This window comes from Entelurus aequoreus, linkage group LG12, assembly GCF_033978785.1.
Source record: "Entelurus aequoreus isolate RoL-2023_Sb linkage group LG12, RoL_Eaeq_v1.1, whole genome shotgun sequence".
Lineage (NCBI taxonomy): Eukaryota > Metazoa > Chordata > Actinopteri > Syngnathiformes > Syngnathidae > Entelurus > Entelurus aequoreus.
This window is the reverse complement of record NC_084742.1, coordinates 64,795,341-64,823,236: the sequence shown is the minus strand read 5'-3', so window position 1 is coordinate 64,823,236 and position 27,896 is coordinate 64,795,341. Positions and strand designations below refer to the sequence as shown.

The window sequence follows — 27,896 nt, the reverse complement described above, 5'->3', positions numbered from 1 at the left end:
CCCAATAACATTGCATCTAATAGACAATGTCTCATTAGCACCCCTGCTTGTGACATCTATCAAAATGAGGGTGGTTCCAAAAAGGAGGGATTTTTCAAATTGACTGTGTGTCGCTTTTAAAAGTGCTCCCCCTCTGGTCAACATATGAAATAACAAGTGTGTGTAAGAAATTGAAATGCTCCCCCTTTGGCCAAAATTAATTTAAAAAAAAAATAAATAAATATATATATATATATATATATATATATATATATATATATATATATATATATATATATATATTAGGGCTGCAACTAACGATTAATTTTATAATCGATTAATCTGTCGATTATTACTTCGATTAATAATCGGATAAAAGAGACAAACTACATTTCTATCCTTTCCAGTATTTTATTGAAAAAAACAGCATACTGGCACCATACTTATTTTGATTATTGTTTCTCAGCTGTTTGTACATGTTGCAGTTTATAAATAAAGGTTTATTTATTAAAAATAAAAAAAAATAAAAAATATTTTTTTTTTTTTTTTTTTTTAAAGCCTCTGCGCATGCGCATAGCATAGATCCAACGAATCGATGACTAAATTAATCGGCAACTATTTTTATAATCGATTTTAATCGATTTAATCGATTAGTTGTTGCAGCCCTAATATATATATGTATATAGAGACATACAGTAATAACGAAGTAAATAATGAAGATTAAAAAACAATTACAAAAACTTTTTTTTTTTTTAACTAAAAGCAGTCTTTTTCTCACAATGTGTCGACTTTTTTCTTTTAAAATTGGGAATAATTTCTCATATTCTTTCTGTTTCTGTAATATTGCAATATTTTCTCGTAAAATTATTACTATTTTATGTAAAATTATTACTTTTTAATGCAAAATGGTGACATTTGTCATGTAAAAGTTTGACTTATCACAATATTGCCAATTTTTTTGTTTTTGTAAAATGGTGACATTTTTGGAGTAAAATTATGACTTTTTTCATAATTTTGCAGAGTAATATTCCGATTATTATAATATTGCGAACATTTTTTAAGTTTTTCTTATTAAATTGTGACTTTTGGCAAGTAAAATTGCGACTCTTTTCATAAAATTGCCAAAATTTTAAGCTTTTCTTGTAAAATGCGACTGTTATTGAGTTAAATTCCAACTTTTATTATAATATTGCACAAATGTTCAGTTTTTCTTGTAAAATTTTAACTTGCAATGAGTAAAATTACGATTTTTATTATAATACTGCCAAAATTCTAAGTTTTTCTTGTGAAATTGTGAACTTTTTCTTGTGAAATTCCAACTCATTTTTCGCAATAAGCTTTTTTATATTTGCATAGTATGTATTTATTATTAATGTTGTAAATACAAATCTTTATATATCTAGAAAGGGTGGTCCTAAAGAGGTAGGCATTTTTCTATGGTCTCAAGAAGGTAACAAATACAAAAATGCGTGTGTGTGTGCATGTGTGTGTTCTTGTATTTCTCCCCTTCTTGAGACATGAAGAAGGAAAAGTATCTTCCATATGAGGAGGTGTGAACAAGTGATGACATAAATCATGGTCCCAATAACATTGCATCTAATAGACAATGTCTCATTTGCACCCCTGCTGGTGACATCTATCAAAATGAGGGTGGTCCCAAAAAAGAGGGATTTTTACATTGACTGTGTGTCGCTTTTAAAAGTGCTCCCCCTCTGGTCAACATATGCAATAACAAGTGTGTGTAAGAAATTTAAATTTGCCCCCAATGACCAAAATTAATTAAAAAATAATAAAAATGTATATAGAGACATACTGTAATAACTTGAAGTAAATAATGAATATCAAAAAACAATTACAAACAATAAATTTAAAAAAAAAAAACTTTTTTATATTTGCATAGTATGTATATATTATTAATGTTGTTAATACAAATCTTTATATATCTACAAAAGGTGGTCCTAGAGAGGTAGGCATTTTTCACAGGTTTCAAGAAGGTAAGAAATACAAGAATGTGTGTGTGTTACCGCAGGATGCGGCCGATGCTGGTCTCGGCCAGGAGCAGGAAGTTCTCGTCGGGCGAGAGCGCGATGCCGTTGGGCATGTAGAGAGAATCCAGCAGGACGGTCACTTCTCTAGTGTGAGGATCGTAGGAGAGAAGACGGCCGAGGTTGTTCAGCTCGATCACCTGGGAAGAATACATGACATTGTGAGCCACCAGGGGGCAGCACTTCCTTGTTTCTGATGCCATTAAGGAAGAAAGGTCACCTCCAGCTTGACATGTCTCCTCCCCCAGCGACTGGAAGAGTCGGTGAAATAAACCATCCCCGTCTGGGAGGAGACGTCCAGGCCGTTTAGGAAGGCGAAAGGCACGCCAGCAGCGCCTAAAAACAAACAAAACCCTCTTTTTCACCAACATTTCCAGGATATTTGACAACTTTTTTTACTGAGATAAAAAAAAAAAAAGTGACACCCACCCTCTGAGTTGGACACCAACACCGTCTTCTCTCCGGTGTGCGGGTCGACGCTGTGCAGTCCCAAGTAGGAGTCGGCCACAATGAGGTTACCATGGCGATCCAAACGCACGCCGTGAGGACGACCACACACCGGCTCGTAGGCCATGCTGCTCCCTGATAGCACACATATTAACTTACACTTAGTTTGTGTGTACTTACACTTAGTTTGTGTGTACTTACACTTAGTCCTTACGTACATACACTCTGTCTTTGTGTACTTACTCACTGTGTTTGTGTACTTATACTTTGTCTTTGTGTACTGACACTGTATTTTTGTACTTATACTTAGTCTTTGTGTACTTACTTAGGTTGTGTGTACTTACACTTAGTCCTTACGTACATACACTCTGTCTTTGTGTACTTACTCACTGTGTTTGTGTACTTATACTTTGTCTTTGTGTACTGACACTGTATTTTTGTACTTATACTTAGTCTTTGTGTACTTACACTTAGGTTGTGTGTACTTACACTTAGTCCTTACGTACATACACTCTGTCTTTGTGTACTTACTAACTGTGTTTGTGTACTTATACTTTGTCTTTGTGTACTGACACTGTATTTTTGTGCTTATACTTAGTCTTTGTATTTACTCTTATTTTGTGTGTACTTACACTTAGTCCTTACGTACTTACACTTCGTCCGTACGTACCTACACTTTGTCAGTACGTATTTACACTTCGTCCATACGTACTTACACTCTGTCTTTGTGTACTTACACTGTATTTTTGTACTTACTCTTAGTTTGTGTGGACTTACACTTAGTCCTTACGTACTTACACTTCATCCGTACGTACTTACACTTTGTCTGTACCTATTTACACTTCGTCCATACGTACTTACACTTCGTCCGTACGTACTTACACTTCGTCCGTACGTACTTACACTTTGTCCGTACGTACTTACACTCTGTCTTTGTGTACTTACACTGTATTTTTGTACTTACTCTTAGTTTGTGTGTACTTACACTTAGTCCTTACATACTTACACTTCGTCCGTACGTACCTACACTTAGTCCTTACGTACTTACACTTCGTCCGTACGTACCTACACTTTGTCTGTACCTATTTACACTTCGTCCATACGTACTTACACTTCGTCCGTACGTACTTACACTTCGTCCGTACGTACTTACACTTCGTCCGTACGTACTTACACTTCGTCCATACGTACTTACACTCTGTGTTTGTGTACTTACACTGTATTTTTGTACTTACTCTTAGTTTGTGTGTACTTACACTTAGTCCTTACGTACTTACACTTCGTCCGTACGTATCTACACTTCGTCCGTAAGTACTTACACTCTGTCTTTGTGTACTTAAACTGTATTTTTGTACTTACTCTTAGTTTGTGTGTACTTACACTTCGTCCGTACGTACTTACACTTCGTCCGTACGTACTTACACTTCGTCCGTACGTACTTACACTTTTTCCGTACGTACAGTACTTACACTCTGTCTTAGTGTACTTACACTGTCTTAGTGTACTTACACATAAGTGTGTAGTCACATTTAGTCTTTGCATACTTATACTTTGTTTTTGGGTACTTATGCTTCATCTTTGTGTACTTACACTTAATTTGTGTGTACTGGGCGGCATAGCTCGGTTGGTAGAGTGGCCGTGCCAGCAACTTGAGGGTTCCAGGTTGGATTCCCGCTTCCGCCATCCTAGTCACTACTGTTGTGTCCTTGGGCAAGACACTTTACCCACCTGCTCCCAGTGCCACCCACACTGGTTTAAATGTAACTTAGATATTGGGTTTCACTATATAAAGCGCTTTGAGTCACTAGAGAAAAGCGCTATATAAATATAATTGACTGGCTGACTTACACTTAGTTTTTGTGTACTTACATTCAGTCTTTGTGTACTTACACTTAGTCTTTACATACTTATACTTATTCTTGTTTACTTACACTTAACCTACGTATACAAGACATGCTAGCATCCATGTAATACATATATGATGCATGCTAGCATAAATCTACTTAGGGCTGGGCCGATAAAATGATATCAATATATATCGTGATAGACACAATGGATATCATTAAAAAATGTGTTCAATAAAACATTCCATACATATATTTTTTTTGTTTTGGGTCGGAAGTAACTGTAAAGAATGAAGAATAGTTGGCTGCATGAACAACGCAGTCTGGTAACTTAACAAAACAGGAAGTGGTCAGTGAGCAATGTGAGAGACACGTAACAGTATCATCTATCATGTTTGCTTGTGCCATTTTTCTGTTGATTCTCTCCACTGATTGTGAAGAGAAAGTAAACAAAGAGCGAATAAATTGTCAATAAAACAAAAAAGAAAGTCACCTCGACCATATGGCAGTTTTTTATTTTTCCAAACGGACCGCAGTCCTTCGCCGCGCTCATCTTTTCTTTTAAATCCTCCTAAGTTCCCTATTCAGATGTACGGAAACAACAGGTAGGAACTAAAATGCAGGACTGAATGAATAAAATAAGTACGAAAATATAACCAATGTGCTACTTCATAATAATAATCTGGTTCAATAATATTTCAATAATAATGACTGCATAACAAAAAAATATTTCCATACTTAAATAAGAATAGGAGACCAAATTAATGTTACACAGACCATGTGACTTCTCTGCACTAAATATTCTGAAAATAGTTCTTCTCAGGTTTCTATGTTTACACTTTGCACTATTGTGTCACACTTTAATAAGCATTTCTTACTTTTGCACCTTCATTTTAAGAGGTTATTGTTAACTGCTTATCGTTATTTTAGAATGTTGTTTACATTGATTGTTTTCCATTGTAGTGTTGGCATTCTTTTTCTTTCTGCCTTGATCACTGAGGGGATTATAAACAGAGGAAGGTTACATTTAAAAAAATGTTTTAAGTACATTTAATGTATTTTTCTCCCAGTCCTTATTTTTCATAGGTCATAACAAATATAAATAATCATCAATATAAAAAAACGTATAAAGAGAAAACAAAATGACAAATAACAAAATATAACCAATGCGCTACTTCATAATAATAATCTGGTTTAATAATATTTAAATAATAATGATTGCATAACAAAAAAATATTTCCATACTTAAATAAGAATAGGAGACCAAATTAATGTTACACAGACCACGTAACTTCCCGGCGCTAAACATTCAGAATATATTTCTTCTCAGGTTTCTATGTTTACACTTTCAGTGTTTCCCACACATTCATTTATTTGTGGCGGCCCGCCACGAAAGAATTACGTCCGCCACAAATAAAAAAAATTAAAAATTAAAATTAAAATTTTTTTTTTTTTTTTTTGGTCCTGTCCAGCTTCTCAGGCAAATCATATAGTTGATGTAGATGCCCATATAGGCTGTTCAGATTTACTTTACAAAAGAGAAGTGTAGGATACTTCTCTTGTTGCCTTATTTGTATTTGACCACTACTGTTTTCTGTTTATTTGTTACTGACTGTGGCAGGACACCTCTGCCTCTGTTTCACTTTATGTTGCTGGTAAATAATATGGTTGTAGTAGTAGGCTAAAGTTAAATTATTTAGTATGCACTAATTAAAGGGGCAGAGCTTTAAGAGACATTATAGCTTTTATATTTTAAAAGATATATTTTTTGTAAGAACCACAATTAATAAATATATTTCAGTGAATAACTTATTGTTCAAATCTGTATATAAATATGTACATTAAGTGTTGTAATTATATTGTAAAATGGATGGATGGATGGACTTTTAAAACAAAACTGTTATCATTAATTAGTAAGTATACATTTTTTGAACCTTTTTAGAGAAAATCATATCATTGTAGTAAATTATGCAAATTACTCAATGATGCCATGGTGACCACGCCCATAGCCACGCCCCCACCGCCACAGGTATCTTGGCAGTTTATGGGAAACACTGACTTTGCACTATTGTGTCACACTTTAATAAGCATTTCTTACTTTTGCACCTTCATTTTAAGAGGTTAATGTTAACTGCTTATCGTGATTTTAGAATTTTGTTTACATTGATTGTTTTCCATTGTAGTGTTGACATTCCTTTTCTTTCTGCCTTAATCACTGAGGAGATTATAAACAGAAGAAGGTTACATTAAAAAATATATATATAAATTAATTTAAAAATAATAATAATTTTAACATTTAATTTATTTTTCTCCTGGTCCATATTTTTCTTAAGTCATAAATAATATAAATAATCATCAGTATAAAAAAACTTACAAAGAGAAAACAAAATAACAATAACAATATATAACTAATGTGCTACTTTGCAATAATATATTGGTTCAATAATATTTAAATAATAATGATTGTATAACAAAAAATTATTTCCATACTTAAATAAGAACAGGAGACCAAATTAATGTTAAACAGACCAGCACTAAACATTCAGAAAATAGTTCTTCTCAGGTTTCTATGTTTACACTTTGCACTATTTTGTCACACTTTAATAAGCGTTTCTTACTTTTGCACCTTCATTTTAAGAGGTTATTGTTAAGTGATTATTGTGATTTTAGAATTTCGTTTACGTTGATCGTTTTCCATAGTAGTGTTGACATTATTTTCCCTTCTTCCTTGATCGCTGAGGAGATTATAAACAGAGAAAGGTTACATTTAGAAAAATAAAAATAAAAATTACATTTACTGTATTTTTCTCCTGGTCCATATTTTTCATAAAACATATAAATACATCTGTGGGAGCCTAAATGCTGTTAAAGTTCATTTACATTATACGGAAGGTGCTTTAGGTTTATTCAGTCAAAATGGGACTATTTACTTAATTTGCATAATATGACAATGTATATTGCTTAAAGTAATTAGAAGGCTTTATTTGTAATTATTACATTTTTGTGAATAATTTGATAACGCACTATTTTATACTGCTTTAATACAGTGAAGAATATGTATGGCGGAAGGATCTGTGTGGTAATAATGTTTGGACACAATGTATCATGGGTAATGGCAGTCAGGTATGGTGGAATCGAGCCACACCGTTTTTTGACCTTACTCTTACTTCTTCTTACTCTTCCTTACTGTAACACACTCGCTTTATTTTGCCATTAATTTTCTCCCACATCGTTATTGTTTGACGTTTTGAATGATTAAGTTCTAGGGCTGCAACAACTAATCGATTAAATCGATTAAAAAAATAGTTGGCGATTAATTTAGTCATCGATTCGTTGGATCTATGCTATGCGCATGTGCAGAGGCTACTTTTCTTTTCTTTTTTAATAAACCTTTATTTATAAACTTAAACATTTACAAACAGCTGAGGAACAATAATCAAAATAAGTATGGTGCCAGTATGCTGTTTTTTTTTTCAATAAAATACTGGAAAGGATAGAAATGTAGTTTATCTCTTTTATCCGATTATGAATTGATTAATCGAAGTAATAATCGACAGATTAATCGATTATCAAATTAGTTGTTAGTTGCAGCCCTATTAAGTTCACAAGTAAACGATAATGAAAACGAAAATGTGTAAAAAAAAAATTAAAAAAAATTACCAGTCCACAAGCGTCCTCATTCACAACACGTTCTCTTAGATTTCCATGTTAAGATACATGTTCACATTATTTATTGACTGTATCTAAAAAAGATACAAATATATTTTTATTTAAATGAAGATATGAAATAATCCTAAATGAAATACAATGACTTTGCCCCCCTTGACATGCTTCAAAACTCACCAAATTTGACACACACAGAATAACGTGCCCCAACCACTTTAGTAAAAAAAACTTTAAAAAATTGCACTCTAGCGCCCCCTAGGAAGAAAACTGCCTGTAACTCCCAGTACGAATGTCGTAGAGACATGAAACAAAAACTTCTATGTAGGTCTCACTTAGACCTACATTTCATAATTTAACATCCTCGGGCAAAAACCAACAGGAAGTTGGCAATTTCCCCTTCAAGACAAAAAATTACTAAAAACACTCATTTTTGCCTCTTTCAGCTGTAATTTGACCCCTTTAAAATACTTCAAAACTCACCAAACTTCTCACACACATCAGGACTGGTGGAAATTGCGATCTAAAAAAAAACAAAAAACTCCAAAACTCAAAATTGCACTCTAGCGCAATTTTTGAATAAAACTGAGACAAAACTGCTTCTCAGAGGAAAACACAGACAAAACTGCTTGTAACTTCCGGTAGGAACGTCTTAGAGACATGAAACAAAAACCTCTACGTAGGTCTCACTTAGACCTACATTTCATAGATTGACATCCTTCAGCAAAAATCAACAGGAAGACTGCTATCCCTCCTTCAAAACACATTTTTTGTTTAATCCGGTCACCAAACATCAAACATGATCTCCTCTGAGCGTGTTTGTCGTTTCAGCTTCAAACTACTACAGGAGAGAGATTGAACCCTTCTGATTAAAAGTTGACGAAAGCGTTTTGATAAGTGCTACGGTTTTGATTTTACGAGCCTTCAAAGAAACGCTGCGCTGATGCTGCTCCGCTGCCTATAATGACAATGTGAAATGGAATTGTTTCTTTTTTGTCCTCAAAATTCTACACACAATACCCTATAATGACAATGTGAAATGGATCCGCTGCTGTGCTTTTACGCGCCTTCAAAGAAAACAACCACTGTGCCGCAGCACCTAGGAAAAAAACACAGACACAACTTCCTCTAACTCCCAGTACGAATATCGTAGAGACACGAAACAAAAACCTCTATGTAGGTCTCACTCAGGACTACCACTGGACAAAAGTATTGGGACACCTACGACTAGCACCAGCCAAAATGCGGACCCGACCAACGCTGCTTGCAGCTTTAATTTTAAATTGCCTTTCAAATGTTTATTCTTGGTGTTGGGTTTTATCAAATAAATTTCCCCCAAAAAATGCGACTTATACTCCAGTGCGACTTATGTTTTTCCCTTCCTTATTATGCATTTTCGGCCGGAGCGACTTATACTCCAAAAAATACGGTAATTTAAAAAGACAAACCACATTCCGGTAGGTTCTGGCCCATTTGGGTAATGAAGGTGAGGCTGTCATCAGCACCGATCCTCCACAGCTTCCCATCCACCGTCCCCGTGTAGACGTTCCCTGGAAAAAACCCACACACATTTGTCAAAGTTGTCGCAACAACAATGGGGTCAAAGGTGACGCTAACGCACCCTCCTCATCGGCAGTGAAAGATTCTGGTCCGTGGAGTTTCCCCTCAAAGAGTCTGCGGCCTTCCTGCAGGCGAGTGTTGGCAGCGAGCGGACCGTCGAGCGCCGGCGGAGGCCCTTTCAGCCTGGAAAGGAGGGTGAGTCAGGTCAAAGTTGAAAGGTCGGTGTGGGTTAGTGTGCGTACACGTGGGCCTTGGGGTCGATGGGTGAAGGCAGGAAGTAAAGTCCAGCGGCCACGGCCAGCACAGCCACCGACAGCCACCTTTCACCCCACCTGGCAACACAGGATGAGTCAGCAATAATATTAATGATAAGTCTGTCCGCCATGTTTGTTGTCCAACTTATACACAAGATACACAAATACACATACAACTAATAGATCTGGTATTTTTTTAATTGTATTATTGACCCAATTGAGATGTATGGTACGGTAAATTAAATGTTATTTGAAGCTTATGAAATGACATTGACACATTTTAAGCCCAGCCGAACATTCGTCGTTTAGTTGTGTGCTTCGCGCCTATTTTGTCAATAATTAAACCAAACTCATAATGACGAGTCTGGCTAACTAACGTAATGTCGGTCTGGGAATTAATAATAAAACAACAACTTTCAAATAAAAGAACTTAAAAAATAAAAGTTCAACTTACATGGTGTTAGTTAAGTGGTCGTCTGGAACCGAATGAGCAAATATTAATGAAGGGAAGTGAAGACATTCGTTGAAAAGGGAACATCCGTCTTGGTTCTTCAAAATAAAAGTTGGTGGTGGAAGAGATTGTAAAATGGGGGTGCGTAATGGAGTTAAAATGTTGAAAAATCATCAAATAAGAGTCGTAGAAGATGTTCATTGTCTTCATACTCACATTGCCGCTTTCCACCACACGTTCATTTAAACAAGAACAAAACTTTTCCTTTTACGTCGAAGCCAGCTCGGACTTTTACGGGGCGTTCATACTACAACGACTAGCTTTCTGGTACGGCGCTGCGCGTGTGAGTTTGTCGGGGGCAGGGGAGGTGGGTTCAAACTAAGGTCAGGAGGCGGAGCTTCAAAAAACACAGCAACAAAATACAAAATAGAAAAACGTAAAAATAGCAACAATATGTATTACAAAATCTTTTTTTGGTACTAAATGTATGTAAATGATTTTTTTTTTTACATCAAATTATTCATTTCATTAAATAAATAACAATTCAGTGTATAAAAATTCAGTGCAAAATAAATGTTTGTGTAGAAAAAAAATTCCGTGCAGAAATCATGGCTTCAAAACTCACGACCCACATCCATTAATGTAAAACAAAAGCACCTCATTGGCTGGTTCTGAGACAGGATCGATTGCTTCATTGTACAAACCCCGTTTCCATATGAGTTGGGAAATTGTGTTAGATGTAAATATAAACGGAATACAATGATTTGCAAATCCTTTCCAACCCATATTCAGTTGAATGCACTACAAAGACAACATATTTGATGTTCAAACTCATAAACTTTTTTTTTTTGTGCAAATAATAATTAACTTAAAATTTCATGGCTGCAACACGTGCCAAAGTAATTGGGAAAGGGCATGTTCACCACTGTGTTACATGGCCTTTCCTTTTAACAACACTCAGTAAACGTTTGGGAACTGAGGAGACACATTTTTGAAGCTTCTCAGGTGGAATTCTTTCCCATTCTTGCTTGATGTACAGCTTAAGTTGTTCAACAGTCCGGGGGTCTCCCTTGTGCTATTTTAGGCTTCATAATGCGCCACACATTTTCAATGGGAGACAGGTCTGGACTACAGGCAGGCCAGTCTAGTACCCGCACTCTTTTACTATGAAGCCACGTTGATGTAACACGTGGCTTGGCATTGTCTTGCTGAAATAAGCAGGGGCGTCCATGGTAACGTTGCTTGGATGGCAACACATGTTGCTCCAAAACCTGTATGTACCTTTCAGCATTAATGGCGCCTTCACAGATGTGTAAGTTACCCATGTCTTGGCCACTAATACACCCCCATACCATCACAGATGCTGCCTTTTACACTTTGCGCCTAGAACAATCCGGATGGTTCTTTTCCTCTTTGGTCCGGAGGACACGACGTCCACAGTTTCCAAAAACAATTTGAAATGTGGACTCGTCAGACCACAAAACACTTTTCCACTTTGTATCAGTCCATCTTAGATGAGCTCAGGCCCAGCGAAGCCGACGGCGTTTCCGGGTGTTGTTGATAAATGGTTTTCGCCTTGCATGGGAGAGTTTTAACTTGCACTTACAGATGTAGCGACCAACTGTAGTTACTGACAGTGGGTTTCTGAGGTGTTCCTGAGCCCATGTGGTGATATCCTTTACACACTGATGTCGCTTGTTGATGCAGTACAGCCTGAGGGATGGAAGGTCATGGGCTTAGCTGCTTACGTGCAGTGATTTCTCCAGATTCTCTGAACCCTTTGATGATATTACGGAGCGTAGATGGTGAAATCTCTAAATTCCTTGCAATAGCTGGTTGAGAAAGGTTTTTCTTAAACTGTTCAACAATTTGCTCAGGCATTTGTTGACAAAGTGGTGACCCTCGCCCCGTCCTTGTTTGTGAATGACTGAGCATTTCAGGGAATCTACTTTTATACCCAATCATGGCACCCACCTGTTCCCAATTTGCCTGTTCACCTGTGGGATGTTCCAAACAAGTGTTTGATGAGCATTCCTCAACTTTATCAGTATTTATTGCCACCTTTCCCAACTTCTTTGTCACGTGTTGCTGGCATCAAATTCTAAAGTTAATGATTATTTGCACACAAAAAAATGTTTATCAGTTTGAACATCAAATATGTTGTCTTTGTAGCATATTCAACTGAATATGGGTTGAAAATGATTTGCAAATCATTGTATTCCGTTTATATTTACATCTAACACAATTTCCCAACTCATATGGAAACGGGGTTGGTAAATAATATTGTAAATAATGTAAATAATTCAATGTATATACTCTGATGATTATCTTGTGTGATGACTGTATTATGATAATAGTATATATCTGTATCATGAATCAATTGTGTGGACCCCGACTTAAACAAGTTGAAAAACTTATTGGGGTGTTACCATTTAGTGGTCAATTGTACGGAATATGTACTTCACTGTGCAACCTACTAATAAAAGTTTCAATCAATCAATCAATCAGTCTTAATTTACCGTAAGTGAGTCTTGAGTTTTTAAGCAACGAATATTTCTACACTGATTTTTTTATACACCGTATTTTTAGTTACTTTTTACACAATGACTTTCTAAAGCATTGTATTTTAACAAAATGTTTTTTTAAACACACATCGCAGCATAATTTGACACAAAAATTCACAAATCACAAAATTCAAAGGCAAATAATTCAGTGACTTAAATTCAGCGCCAAAAAAGCTTCTGTAATAGGCCTAAATGAACTAAAAAAAAAAAATAGCAACAAGTTGTTTTCCTTTTTAAAGTTCACCTTTAATAGCTGCACGTGAGCGATTACAATGTTGGAGCATCTGCAAAAACAACAAAACAATCTTCAGTTTGCAGACGCTGTAAAGAGAGAGAAAGGCACACTTTGAGTAAAAGTCCACAAATTCCTTCTTGAACTATGGCTTCAACTACAGCAACTAAACACAACTTCCAGAATGATTACGGTTCATTCTCATTTGGACTCCAGCCGCGACTTCTATTGTCATTGCACAGCTTTACAAGAATCAACAGTTGCCATGGTAACACGTGGTACATGAACACGAGGCCTACTAAGGACACACACAATGTATACGTGGTGAAATAAAGTGTGGAAAGTCACGTCAACATCGCAGGAGTTTGCAGCGTAGTGAAAAGGGAAAAAGGAAAAAAAAAAAACATTAAAAAAAAACATCTTCCCTGAATAAATCATTTAAAGTGCCCCCCCAAAAAACATTTTAAGTTGATACAACTGATGTCAAGTTCAGCTAAGAGATACACAACACATTAAGATGTGATAAGCGTTTCCATGGAGACTCTCGTAATCAAGTATGGTAGCACAGAAAGGACAAAATGTATTTCGAATTTTGTTTGATTTAATTTGGACTTTCCATTTAAGTTTAATCTATTATTAAAATTCATAAATGTTCCTAAATGCCCTTTTTCAAGCTAGGTTTGTAATAATGATTTTAAAAATTGCATCAATGCCCAGTAAACGTCATTTTGCCCCTTCTCTGCGTCCATATAAAGCCAGTGTTTCATAGACAAATAAATCACTTTAAATAAATCTCTACTTGATATATATTTTGCTTCTAGTGGCTTCATTTTGCCCCAGGCAACACCACGAAACTATCTTTGGTTACAACGAGAGAATAATCATAGTAATGATACAAAAATAAACCTGTAGCGAGGAGTAGCTGCAGTATTTGTCCACAAGGTGGTGCTGTTTCATAGGGCATGTACCAGAAAAAGCACGTTTTTGTTTCAATCAAATAAACACTTGTTTAAGACGTCTCTCGCCTTGCCCTGGTTTATAATTCATACAGAGCAAGACAGGCCAAGGGTGAAACGCACAAAAAGAGGTGCGGCTGTCAGCGCTTGCCTATCTCAAAATGTTGTTCTCCTGCTTCTACACTACTCTACTTCCTCCATCACCCTTTTGTCTACTTCCTGAAAGCTCCTTCTTCAAAAACTCGCTCCTCTGAATCCAACCTTCTTCTCTTCTTAACTCTCGCTTCCTTTAACTTTTGTCTCCTATTTCACATTATCCTTCTTCAAAGCCCGGAGAGCGCTGAGGATTGTGGGTAGTGTAGTCTGATCGCGGCAAAAATAAGACTGAATAGAATAAAGAAGCTTCACCCATATAAATTAAGAAAAGGAAAATATGTACAGACTTGATAGTCTTTCATGGTTTGGCACGTCAGTCTTTGTCTTCAAGCAGCAAGTCGGCTTGTAGAATCCTCAAAGTCCACAAGGTTCTCCTCCGTCTTTATTCTTGGCGAGGTAAAAAAAAAAAAAAGGGGGGATTTAAGAAGGTCCTCGGACATCCCTCAGCGCATCCCTCAGTCTCTGGCGGTAGGCGTCGTAGCGGCGAATCACTGCCTCCTTCTGCTCCGCTTCCTCTTTGTCCAGGATGCGCAGGAAGTTGCGCAGCTCTGGGACGGAGAAGGCGTCCCACTGAGGATGGGAAGACGGTCATGTGACTCGCGAGTAAAAACTACAAGCACAATGATCCAACGTTGAACTCATCGCATATAAAAAGGATTGATTTACTTTAATTCAAGTCATAACTACCGTATTTTTCGGACTATAAGTCGCAGTTTTTTTCATAGTTTGGACTTATACTCCAAAGCGACTTATAGTCCGAAAAATACGGTAATCATTATTGCACCATCGTTGTCCATTAATATGTAATATTATTCTACTATCATTGTTTATGAATATGTATAATCATTATTGCACGATATTAATGTGTAATATTATACTACTGTCCTTGTTTATGAATATGTATAATCATTATTGCACTATCCTTGTCCATTAATATGTAATATTTTACTGTCATTGTTTATGAATATGTATAAATCATTATTGCACTATCCTTGTCCATTAATATGTAATATTATTTTACTGTCATTGTTTATGAATATGTATAATCATTATTGCACCATCATTGTCCATTAATATGTAATATTATTCTACTGTCATTGTTTATGAATATGTATAGTCATTATTGCACAATCGTTCTCCATTAATATGTAATATTATTTTACTGTCATTGTTTATGAATATGTATAGTCATTATTGCACTATCCTTGTCCATTAATATGTAATATTATTTTTCTGTCATTGTTTATGAATATGTATAATCAGTATTGCACCATCATTGTCCATTAATGTGTAATATTATTTTACTGTCATTGTTTATGAATATGTATAATCAGTATTGCACCATCATTGTCCATTAATGTGTAATATTATTCTACTGTCATTGTTTATGAATATGTATAATCATTATTGCACTATCCTTGTCCATTAATATGTAATATTATTTTACTGTCATTGTTTATGAATATGTATAGTCATTATTGCACAATCGTTCTCCATTATGTAATATTAGTTTACTGTCATTGTTTATGAATATGTAGTCATTATTGCACAATCGTTCTCCATTAATTTGTAAAATTATTCTACTGTTTATGAATATGTATAACCATTATTGCACTATATTCATTTGTAATATTATTCTACTGTCATTGTTTATGAATATGTATAATCATTATTGCACCATCATTGTCCATTAATATGTAATATTATTTTATTGTCATTGTTTATGAATATGTATAGTCATTATTGCACAATCGTTCTCCATTAATATGTAATGTTATTCTACTGTTTATGAATATGTATAACCATTATTGCACTATATTCATTTGTAATATTATTCTACTGTCATTGTTTATGAATATGTATAATCATTATTACACTATCATTGTCCATGAATATGTAATAGTATTCTACTGTCATTGTTTATGAATATGTATAATCATTATTGCACTATATTAATGTGTAGTATTATTCTACTGTCATTGTTTATGAATATGTATAATCATTATTACACTATCATTGACCATTAATATGTAATATTATTCTACTGTCATTGTTTATGAATATGTATAATCATTATTGCATTATATAAATGTGTAATATTATTCTACTGTCATTGTTTATGAATATGTATAATCATTATTACACTATCATTGTCCATTAATATGTAATATTATTCTACTGTCATTGTTTATGAATATGTATAATCATTATTGCACCATTGTTCTCCATTAATATGTAATATTACTCTACTGTCATTGTTTATGAATGTGTCTAATCATTATTGCACTATATTAATGTGTAGTATTATTCTACTGTCATTGTTTATGAATATGTATAATCATTATTGCATTATATTAATGTGTAATATTATTCTACTGTCATTGTTTATGAATATGTATAATCATTATTGCACCATTGTTCTCCATTAATATGTAATATTAATCTACTGTCATTGTTTATGAATATGTCTAATCATTATTGCACTATATTAATGTGTAGTATTATTCTACTGTCATTGTTTATGAATATGTATAATCATTATTGCATTATATTAATGTGTAATATTATTCTACTGTCATTGTTTATGAATATGTATAATCATTATTGCACCATTGTTCTCCATTAATATGTAATATTACTCTACTGTCATTGTTTATGAATATGTATAATCATCATTGCACCATTGTTCTCCATTAATATGTAATATTATTCTACTGTCATTGTTTATGAATATGTATAATCATTATTGCACTATCCTTGTCCATTAATATGTCATATTATTCTACTGTCATTGTTTATGAATATGTATAATCATTATTGCACTATCCTTGTCCATTAATATGTCATATTATTCTACTGTCATTGTTTATGAATATGTATAATCATTATTGCACTATCCTTGTCCATTAATATGTAATATTATTCTACTGTCATTGTTTATGCAGTATGTACTATCATTTTTTCACTATCCTTGTTCAATGTGTATTATTATTATTATCATTGTTTAATAATATGTATCATTGTTATTCTACTGTAATTTTTTATGCCGTATGTACTATCATTATAGTACTATCCTTGTTCAATGTGTACTATTATTATATCTTTGTTCATTAATATGTATTGTCATTTTTCTACGGTCATAGTTGATTAAATTTGTATATTCATTATTGTATTATCGTTGGTCGTTATTAGTATTATTCTACGGTCATTGTTTATGCAATATATATTATAATTACTGTAATTCTTGTTTATCAATATTAATTATCATTATTATACTGTCATTGTTCATACAATATGATTACTGTACTATCCTTGTTCACTGTGTATTATTATTATTATTATTGTTCATTCATTAGTATCAGTAATCCGTATTACATAAACAATGACAGTAGAATAATATTATCATTATTGTACTATTCTTGATCAATGTGTATTATTATTATTACCATTGTTTAATATTATGTATTATCACTGATTGTTACCATGACTTCTCCAGTCTGTTGTTCTCGCAGGACGAAGCCCAGCGTGTCGTTGTCAGGGCCCGCCACCAGACGAAGGAACAGCGGCTGCTCGCCATCGGCCAGCTTGCACACGTACACTGAAGGGACACACACACACACATACTGGTTATCATTTGGAATGTGGACCAAGTTTCTGATCATCATTTGTGGGGACCACCCTTTCTACAGGTTGTGGAGGCATAAAAAAAAATGAGGTCAAATGGCCACTGCCCGGTTAGCTCATACACGTCTTTAAATCTCTGGATTGATGAAGTAATGTGCTGATCATTCTTACTGGGGACCTTGGAGGAAAAGAGTCAATATGGTTCATGGGGACCAAATTTAAATCATTTTGCATAGTTCACACAATTTGTACGTGACTACTGAGGACCATTTAAAAAAAAAAAAAAAGTTCAAATGAAATAGGACATGATGTCCTCTTATAGGAAGTTTCACCACTTAAATGTTCAAGCAAATCCTGCATCTTCTGTGACATGACTGAAAACTGCTATTTAGCAGTAATTATGTTGTCTGCCACTCCAACTGCCATATATAGAAGGATGGAACATTCTGAATGCGAATCATACTTTAAGGCAGTGGTTCTTAACCTTGTTGGAGGTACCGAACCCCACCAGTTTCATATGCGCATTCACGGAACCCTTCTTTAGTGAAAAATAAAATGTGTTTTTTTTTCAAATTCAAGACAAAGTTATATGTTTTTGGTAACACTTTATTATTGGGAACATATTCTAAGTAACAAAGACTTAATTTAGAGTTTTTTGGACACTAGGGGAACATATTCTAAGTAACAAAGACTTAATTTAGAGTTATTTGGTTAGGGTTAGGGTTAGGGGTGTGGGAAAAAATCGATTTGAATTCTGAATCACAATTCTCACGTTGTGCGATTCAGAATCGATTCTCATTTTTAAAAAATCGAGTTTTTTTTTAATTTTATTTTTTTAATTAATCAATCCAACAAAACAATACACAGCAATACCATAATAATGCAATCCAATTCCAAAACCAAACCCGACCCAGCAACACTCAGAACTGCAATAAAAAGAGCACCTTCTACCATCCTAGTCACGTCTGTTGTGTCCTCGGGCAAGACACTTCACCCTTGCTCCTGATGGGTGCTGGTTAGCGCCTTGTATGGCAGCTCCCGCCATCAGTGTGTGAATGTGGAAATACTGTCAAAGCGCTTTGAGTACCTTGAAGGTAGAAAAGCGCTATACAAGTATAACCCATTTATCATTTATTATTATAATTGAGAGGAGACACAAACACGACACAGAACAAACCAAAGGTAGTGAAACAAAAATGAATATTTTCAACAACAGTATCAATATTAGTTACAATTTCAACATATCAGTGATTAAAAATCCCTCATTGACATTATCATTAGACACTTATAAAAATTTAAAAAAAGAACAATAGTGTCACAGTGGCTTACACTTGCATCGCATCTCATAAGCTTGACAACACACTGTGTCCAATATTTTCACAAAGATAAAATAAGTCATATTTTTGGTTCTTTTAATAGTTAAAACAAATGTACATTATTGCAATCAGTTGATAAAACATTGTCCTTTACAATTATAAAAGCTTTTTACAAAAATCTACTACTCTGCTTGCATGTCAGCAGACTGGGGTAGATCCTGCTGAAATCTATGTATTGAATGAATAGAGAATCCTTTTGAATCGGGAAAAAATTGTTTTTGAATCGAGAATCGTGTTGAATTGAAAAAAAAAAAAATCGATTTTTAATCGAATCGTGACCCCAAGAATCAATATTGAATCGAATCGTGGGACACCCAAAGATTCACAGCCCTAGTTAGGGTTATAATAAGGCCATGCCGAATAAGGCATTAATAAGTACTTAATAATGACTAGTTAAGAGCCAATATGTTACTAATTTGCATGTTAATAAGAAACTAATTAATGGTGAATATGTTCCCCATACTAAAGTGTTACCATGTTTTTTTATTGGTGCACAAAATGAAGCGTGCATGAACATCACCTTGTTCAAACAACAAAACCAACACAGTGCATGAACTCACAACAAATTACACACCTGCAAATCAGTCTGACTTCTGCTGTTGCCGTATCCGTAATACGCCCATAGGGAGAAGTTTTTATTTACACGATGAGTTGGGTGTGTTTTGACATCTGTGGGTTCGATCGAACCCAGGTTAAGAACCACTGCTTTAAGGTAATAATGTTTTATAATCATGCTGTATGAAAATGTCATCCTAAGGAACACTACACCAGATTTTCTTTTTGGAAAAATATATTAGTTTTAGTTTTTATACACTACCGTTCAAAAGTTTGGGGTCACCCAAACAATTTTGTGGAATAGCCTTCATTTCTAAGAACAAGAATAGACTGTCGAGTTTCAGATGAAAGTTCTCTTTTTCTGGCCATTTTGAGCGTTTAATTGACCCCACAAATGTGATGCTCCAGAAACTCAATCTGCTCAAAGGAAGGTCAGTTTTGTAGCTTCTGTAACGAGCTAAACTGTTTTCAGATGTGTGAACATGATTGCACAAGGGTTTTCTAATCATCAATTAGCCTTCTGAGCCAATGAGCAAACACATTGTACCATTAGAACACTGGAGTGATAGTTGCTGGAAATGGGCCTCTATACACCTATGTAGATATTGCACCAAAAACCAGACATTTGCAGCTAGAATAGTCATTTACCACATTAGCAATGTATAGAGTGTATTTCTTTAAAGTTAAGACTAGTTTAAAGTTATCTTCATTGAAAAGTACAGTGCTTTTCCTTCAAAAATAAGGACATTTCAATGTGACCCCAAACTTTTGAACGGTAGTGTATATTATATTAGTTTTGCTACAGCCCGATGAGGGGACTGCTGTGCAAATGTCTCACACTCAAACTAACCAGTAAACATGTTTTATGGGCCAAAGCTTAAAAACCACTTAGGCATCATGACTATCATTTAAAAAGGTTTCCCTTTAGGGGACCTGTTTATTGTCCCCATACCGTCAGAGGTCCCCTAAAGGTGACTATGTAAACAGAGCGATGTCCCCATTAAGTAAGCATTGCCAGAACACACACAAACATGAAAACACAAGCTGACGCTGTACATTTTTTTACTAGTAGTGCCTGAAAAAAAATCATTAAAAAAAGGTCCTAAAAGTTCAAACAAATCATAAAAGCAAGTGTGTTTAACTGAGCTGCAAGCAACTCAACTTTGTCTTTTTACTTCCTAAATACACGTATAGATTTACTGGAACCCCTGACCACACCAGCTGTGTGTTATTTGAGATGGGGCGAGACCCCCGAGCCATCGACACACACACGAAAACACACAACATGTGTTACCTTGCTCCTCGCGGCGGTAGCGTTTGTATAAGGCGTATTTGGCCGGGTTGTCTGCGACAGTGAACTTTTTCAGCAGTGCCATGATCACCTAAAAGCAACAACAAAAAAAAATGTTACACTATAATTAATCTTTTTTACACAATCACATTCATTTATCAACATATGCATGCATTAAATATCCGTGTGTGGAGTGAAAGGATGAGCACCTGTCTGACGGTGTTACTGGAGCTGATGTGTAGCGTGTTGCTGACTCCTCGCGGCAAATAGAAGGCCTCGCTCGCCGCATCTCCGCCTGATCCCCTCTGATCCCCCCGCACCGTCACAGGCCTCCTCAGGTCCATTTGGACCTTAATGAAGCCCGTGTACACCCCAGTAGAACCCTAAGAACAGACAGATTATTTTAGCGAGTTCTCTGTGTGTGCGTGTGTGTGTGTGTGTGTGTAGTCCAGTTAGTTGAGGACAGATGGCCTCAGAGGTCCCACAGCTTCTTCTTAATCTGGTTACTACATTACAGCTCGGCTGTGCATGTGAAATCAACAGGATGCCTGATTTGAGAAAAGAGGAAGCAAAGATAGTAGCAAAGAGAAGATGAACTGATAGATCGACAAAGGGGGGACGCAGGCGTGCTGAGACACGACATGGCGGCTCTTTATTGCAAGAAAAACACACACAGCAGTGTTTCGATCTAGACAACAGAACCTATTTTTAGCCCGCTGATGTGATTGTGGGCCATTCCAGACATCCCAAAACAACAGAAACTGCATGTAATAATAAGATGTCACCTATATGAAAAAAACGAACGTCATTAGTAAAAACCAGGGGTGTAACGGTACGTGTATTTGTATTGAACCGTTTCGGTACGGGGGTTTCGGTTCGGTTCGGAGGTGTACCGAACGAGTTTCCACACGGACATATTAAAGGCCTACTGAAAGCCACTACTACCGACCACGCAGTCTGATAGTTTGTATATCAATGATGAAATCTTAACATTGCAACACATGCCAATACGGTCGGGTTAACTTATAAAGTGCAATTTTAAAATTCCCGCCACACTTCCGGTTGAAAAACTCCTTTGGATATGATTTATGCGCGTGACGTCACAAAATCCACGGAAGTGGTTGTACCCCATCGACCCGATATAAAAACCTCTTGTTTTCTTCGACAAAATTCCACAGTATTCTGGACATCTGTGTTGGTGAATCTTTTGCAATTTGTTTAATGAACACTGGAGGCTGCAAAGAAGAACGTTGTAGGTGGGATCGATCGGTGTATTAGCGGCTAAGTACAATACTTACAGCAGCACAACAAGGACTACTTACTACGCCTAGCCGATGCTTGCCGCCAAACCCACGGATGAAGTCCTTCGTCGCGCCGTCAATCGCTGGAACGCAGGTGAGCACGGCTGTTGATGGGAAGATGAGGGCTGGCTGGCGTAGGTGGAGCGCTAATGTTTTTATCATAGTTCTGTGAGGTCCGGTTGCTAAGTTGCTTAATTATCCTTAGCGTCGTTAGCAACAGCATTGTTAAGCCTTACCAGGCTGAGAATTTTTAACCGTGTAGTTCAGGGGTGGGCAATTAATTTTTACCGGGGGCCGCATGAGCTACCCGAGCACTGCTGGAGGGCCACATCGACAATATTTCAATTAAATTTTGCTCAATATTATTTTTGATATATACCGTAAGATAAATAATAATAATAATAATAATAGTAATACTTCAACATAGTGTGTGTAACAGCATTCCATGACTAATATATATAAATGAACATTAATAATAAATGACAGTAAAATAAGCACACGTATGACTGAGGAGTCATAGTGTAACTTTGTGTGGTGTTTGAGTTGTCCGACTTTTTGTGTGGCCTTAAAAGCACCAGTGGTTTAGTGCTATGCGTGTTGGTGACAGATGACAAGTTGGTTTTGGCCTGGTTTGTACGGCAGAAAATGACTAGTTTTTCGAGATAGAATTGTTTTACTCATGTTTTTGGTGTGGTTATGTCCGAATATAAACAGTTTTGTTCAATAAAGTGATCGATATAATTCCTGTCCTCGAAGCATCTCGATAGACGTTACAATAATTGAACGGTGTTCAATTGAACGGTGTTGACGAACACCATTAGGGCCGCTTGTTGTCACTGTCACTCAAAGTTGCATTGCAAAATTCCATAGAATAAATATGTTTATTTTGTTTAGAATTCAGATGGGATTTGATTTGGTGCGCGGCATATACTTGCTGCGCGCAGCGGACGCTTGAGCAGTGCGCAATTGCGCAGGCACGCACCTTAGGTGAGGGGACGTTGCTTTGCAGTTCATGTGTTGTTGAAAACACGGCATTCCTCATCAACTTTTCTCTTTTTGGCGTCTCGGGTGTAAACCGTGCATCACTTGTCGCTGCATGTGCACCTTCACTCGCAGGTTACACACGGACACACGCCCATAAATAATACTTTTCAAAATAAAAGCAGCACAGTTGTATTGCGCGCAGGACATAGATGTTTTTTCAACTTTATTTTGTAATTGCAGTTGTTCACATTCACTCACAATCACGCATACGTCCACACGGAAGTAATACAAATAACGATTTTCAAAACAAAAGCAGCACCGTTGTATTGCACACTCGACATAGATACTTTTTAAAATTTATTTTGTAATTTATAATTGGCCTCACGCGGGCCGGACAGGGACGCACAAAGGGCCGGATGCGGCCCGCGGGCCGCAGAATGCCCAGGTCTGGTGTAGTTACATGTACATGGTTTAATAGTATTGTTGATCTTCTGTCTATCCTTCCAGTCAGGGATTTATTTATTTTGTTTCTATCTTCATTTGAGAACGATGCTATCACGTTAGCTCAGTAGCTAAGTGTGTCACCGATGTATTGTCAGGGAGATAAAAGTCACTTTAAATGTCCATTCCGCGTGCTCGACTCTCATTTTCAAGAGGATATAGTATCCGAGGTGGTTTAAAATACAAATCCGTGATCCACAATAGAAAAAGGAGAGAGTGTGGAATCCAATGAGCCAGCTTGTACCTAAGTTACGGTCAGAGCGAAAAAAGATACGTCCATCACTGCCTCTCAAGTCCTTCACTGTAACGTTCCTCATCTACGAATCTTTCATCATCGCTCAAATTAATGGGGTAATCGTCGCTTTGTCGCTCCGAATCTCTCGCTCCATTGTAAACAATGGGGAATTGTGAGGAATACTAGCTCCTGAGACGTCACGCTACTTCCTGTACAGACAAGGCTTTTTTTATCAGCGAGCAAAAGTTGCGAACTTTATCGTCGATTTTCTCTACTAAATCCTTTCAGCAAAAATATGGCAATATCGCGAAATGATCAAGTATGACACATAGAATGGATCTGCTATTCCCGTTTAAATTAAAAAAATTCATTTCAGTAGGCCTTTAAGAAGCGTAACGCACGTTGTGTAAACAATACACACCGAGGCACAACACACGGCATGCTAGCAGCTAACGGGCTAGGATAGACTGACCATACGTCCTCTTTTCACCGGACATGTCCTCTTTTGCGGAGCTGTCAGGGCGGAGTTTCTTAAATGCCTCAAATGTCCGGCATTTTGAGTTCGGGTTGCGTGTATTTTCAATGTACGTTCAGGGTTAAGAAGGGGTTAAAAACAAAACAAATTGTGCTTGCAGCAGCATTGGTGAGGGAGGGGCAGAGACAGAGAGAGTGAGAGAGTTATGATAAACGCGCATGCGTCGCCAGGCTCTGCTTTTTATCCATAGATTTATCACATTTAATTTTTTATTATCTATAGCAGGGGTGTCAAAAGTGTGCCATTTGCGGCCCACAGCTAATGTTTTAAAGGCCCACGGCACATTCTAAAAATACTATTAAAATAAACAAAAACATAACAAAAGTGAAATAAAAAAGCTTAAAGGTTAAATTTAGAAAAAGTTGCCATGTTGACTAATAAAACAAAGCAGTTTTTTTTTCTTTCAAACTGTCTTGCTCAAAACATAATATTGAATCAAAATCAATGTTATTATGAATTATTGACCTACCCAAGGTTCCCATTACTTCACATCAAATATTCCACTAAGAAAAATATTTTTGGTGGAAGATTTTGCAAATTTGGTAAATAAATAACCCAAAAAGTTATATTTTGTTGTTTTCTTACTGTACTGAAAATGAACTGAACCGTGACCTCTAAACCGAGGTACGTACCGAACCGAATTTTTTGTGTACCGTTACACCCCTAGTAAAAAGACAAGCAGACACCAAAATAAATCAATTTAATGAAATACTAACCGACGAGAGTTTTACAGCAGATATTACTGCTTATGTGCATATAGTACAAACGCCCGGCAAGTTGTGCTGAGAGTGAACGCTCTCCCACTTTTAGTCGTAACAACGCGCGCATATAGCCATTGTCGAAGCCTGAAGAGGTACCGACTAAATTAATTTAAGCATTTATTGAATATCGGCCCAGGCCCAGTGGGCGTTCTGATGATCAGCATACAATGGTATCTCAACTTAAGAGCGTTTTGAGATAAGAGCTGGCTAATTGTTGCGCTTTAAGTTACAAGCAAAAATTTGAGTTACAAGTCTCCCCACCATTAGTTGGCGTAAGGCAGAGGTGTCAAAAGTTGTTTTCACTGAGGGCCACATCGCAGTTATGTTTGGCCCCAGAGGGCTGCTTCTAACAGTGAATACTATTATTACACCATTTTTTTATGCGTTTTATTAGTAGATTTTTTTTTAACTCAAATGTAAAAAAAAATATGGTAAATTACAATAATTTTAACCTGAAAATGTTGTGTTATTACTGTAAATGGAAAAACAGTACTGTTGTTTTTATGGTAAAAAAAAAAAAAAAAAAAGCAGCTCAGTTGCCAGAATTTTACTTTAAAATTTACATTTGTTTTTTTTCTGTAAAAAAAAGGAAGAAGCAATTTTACAGTAAAATTTTGGCACCCGAGCTTCCAGTTTGTTTGTTTTTTTAAACCGCAAATCAACAACTGTAGTTTTTCCGGTGTATTACTGTAAATGCCAAAACGGCACCACAGTTTATTGCAGTAAAAAAGTACAGTTTTTTCATTTAGAGAAAAATGCAGTAAAACCACAGTAAATTTCACAATTTTACCATTAAATACATTGCTACTTTTACATTGCATAATTTCATGGATAACTTGCTTCGAAATCATTATTACTAGTATTTATTCTATTTATAAAATAGTTTGAATGTTTGATAATGTATTTTTGCATTATTACACTATATTTAAGTTAACATAATTTGCGATTACATGGAGTACATCTATTTTTTTCTGCCAAAATAGAAAGAAAGAATACATTTAGTAAGAAAAGTTACAGTACTTTATTGATACATATTATTTCCAGGCTTTCGAGGGCCAAATAAAATGATGTGGCGGGCCACATCTGGCCCCCGGGCCTTGAACTTGACATATGTGGCGGAGGGAATGTCACAGTGAACTCTGTAAGATTTGCGATTACATGGAGTACATCTATTTTTTTCTGCCAAAATAGAAAGAAAGAATACATTTAGTAAGAAAAGTTACAGTACTTTATTGATACATATTATTTCCAGGCTTTCGAGGGCCAAATAAAATGATGTGGCGGGCCACATCTGGCCCCCGGGCCTTGAACTTGACATATGTGGCGGAGGGAATGTCACAGTGAACTCTGTAAGATCCGCCCAAAACATCGTGCTGCTCGCGAGCATTAGCTTATAGCTTTAGATCGACATAACTCTGTTTTCCAACTATGGGAAGTAAGAAAGTGGGTGTAAATGTAAGTGGCGAGGAAATAAAGCAGATTGCTTTAATTAAATTAAACAAATAAATCACCAAAAACCTGAAAGAGTGTGTAGCCAACTTAGCGAAGCAATTCTAGCATATCACTGCTAGTCTGCACCGTACTGAAGGAGGTTTTAACGCCAGCTGAGGATGTGAAAATAATATCCAAATTATTATTATAAAACATTGGACATTTATCTATGAAAATATGGAGAAGCAGCTGGAAGGAGAAACCGTAGAAGGTCACTCGCCAGGGCAAATGATGTACATTATTATTGCATTAATTCATACAACTATTGTAGTTGTTAGTACTACATTCTAATTGTTTTCATAGAATATGTATAAAATCAACTAAAATTTGCTTTACTTTTTTAAAGTCATGTTACATGTCAAATTGACGTGTTTTGGGGGGCCAAACACCAATAAAATGTATTTCAATTAATTTGAATAGCCACTGTATATTCTGCACATTCATTTTGCTCATTTAAGATACACAATCTTTTGCACACAAGCTGTGCGCTTTTAAGTTTGCACGTGTTTTAATACATGCAAACCTTTAGTACAACAGTTGCTGTATTTAAATAGTATTCTGACCCCTCTTCACACATTGGTGGAGTGCGTTTGCAGTAGGGCACGGAGTCAAGTTTGACTGTGCGTGTAAAGTGAAAACATGTGTGTACTCCTTTAAGAATGGGATTTTGGAGCCAGCACGACCTGAGACACCTTCCTCCCCGCACAGCAGAACAATAGCACAAGCGATTAGACGTCTGGAATGTGGAGCACACATCAAGATGGAAAATGAGTGCGGAGCGGAGGCTTGAAGATGAAGATACCGGCATGTTGATTTGATGACAAACGATGCAAAATACAAAAAGAAAAGTACTGTTTATGTGTTCTTTCATGACCTAATGGAAAATTCCCGTAGGTATCAGCTACTCACCAAGGTCATTTTCAGGTGGTCTCTGGTCGTGGAGTTGTACCGCTCAATCTTCTGCTTGATTTCCTCCCGGCCGAACTCGGTGCGCAGCTTCCTGTCCTTCTCCACATCCTGACAGAAACACAACCACATGATGAGTCGGCACAAACACGTGCAGGGAGGCCCCGCTACACAAACACTGATAG

General features: G+C 36.1%; 2 protein-coding genes across 3 annotated transcripts in view; both read right to left on the bottom strand.

Annotated features, from left to right (window-relative positions):
- Positions 1 to 10,598, bottom strand: part of zgc:194209 (uncharacterized protein LOC570908 homolog) — a 16,553-nt gene extending 5,955 nt beyond the window's left edge. For both annotated transcript variants that reach the window (XM_062066453.1, XM_062066451.1), the window contains exons 1-8: positions 10,460 to 10,598; positions 10,247 to 10,341; positions 9,781 to 9,870; positions 9,600 to 9,721; positions 9,427 to 9,528; positions 2,454 to 2,606; positions 2,245 to 2,360; positions 2,004 to 2,164 (exon numbers count right to left, since the gene is read on the bottom strand). In XM_062066453.1, the coding sequence (XP_061922437.1) occupies positions 2,004 to 2,164; positions 2,245 to 2,360; positions 2,454 to 2,606; positions 9,427 to 9,528; positions 9,600 to 9,721; positions 9,781 to 9,870; positions 10,247 to 10,248 (746 nt within the window). In that variant the 5' untranslated portion in view covers positions 10,249 to 10,341; positions 10,460 to 10,598. The remainder of the gene's footprint in view (positions 1 to 2,003; positions 2,165 to 2,244; positions 2,361 to 2,453; positions 2,607 to 9,426; positions 9,529 to 9,599; positions 9,722 to 9,780; positions 9,871 to 10,246; positions 10,342 to 10,459) is intronic.
- A 2,440-nt stretch (positions 10,599 to 13,038) lies between these two features.
- Positions 13,039 to 27,896, bottom strand: part of rassf3 (Ras association domain family member 3) — an 89,263-nt gene continuing 74,405 nt past the window's right edge. Inside the window, exons 3-7 of the mRNA XM_062066449.1 lie at positions 27,715 to 27,822; positions 21,207 to 21,380; positions 21,001 to 21,088; positions 17,634 to 17,749; positions 13,039 to 14,721 (exon numbers count right to left, since the gene is read on the bottom strand). Coding sequence (XP_061922433.1) covers positions 14,572 to 14,721; positions 17,634 to 17,749; positions 21,001 to 21,088; positions 21,207 to 21,380; positions 27,715 to 27,822 — 636 coding nt within the window. The 3' untranslated portion in view covers positions 13,039 to 14,571. The remainder of the gene's footprint in view (positions 14,722 to 17,633; positions 17,750 to 21,000; positions 21,089 to 21,206; positions 21,381 to 27,714; positions 27,823 to 27,896) is intronic.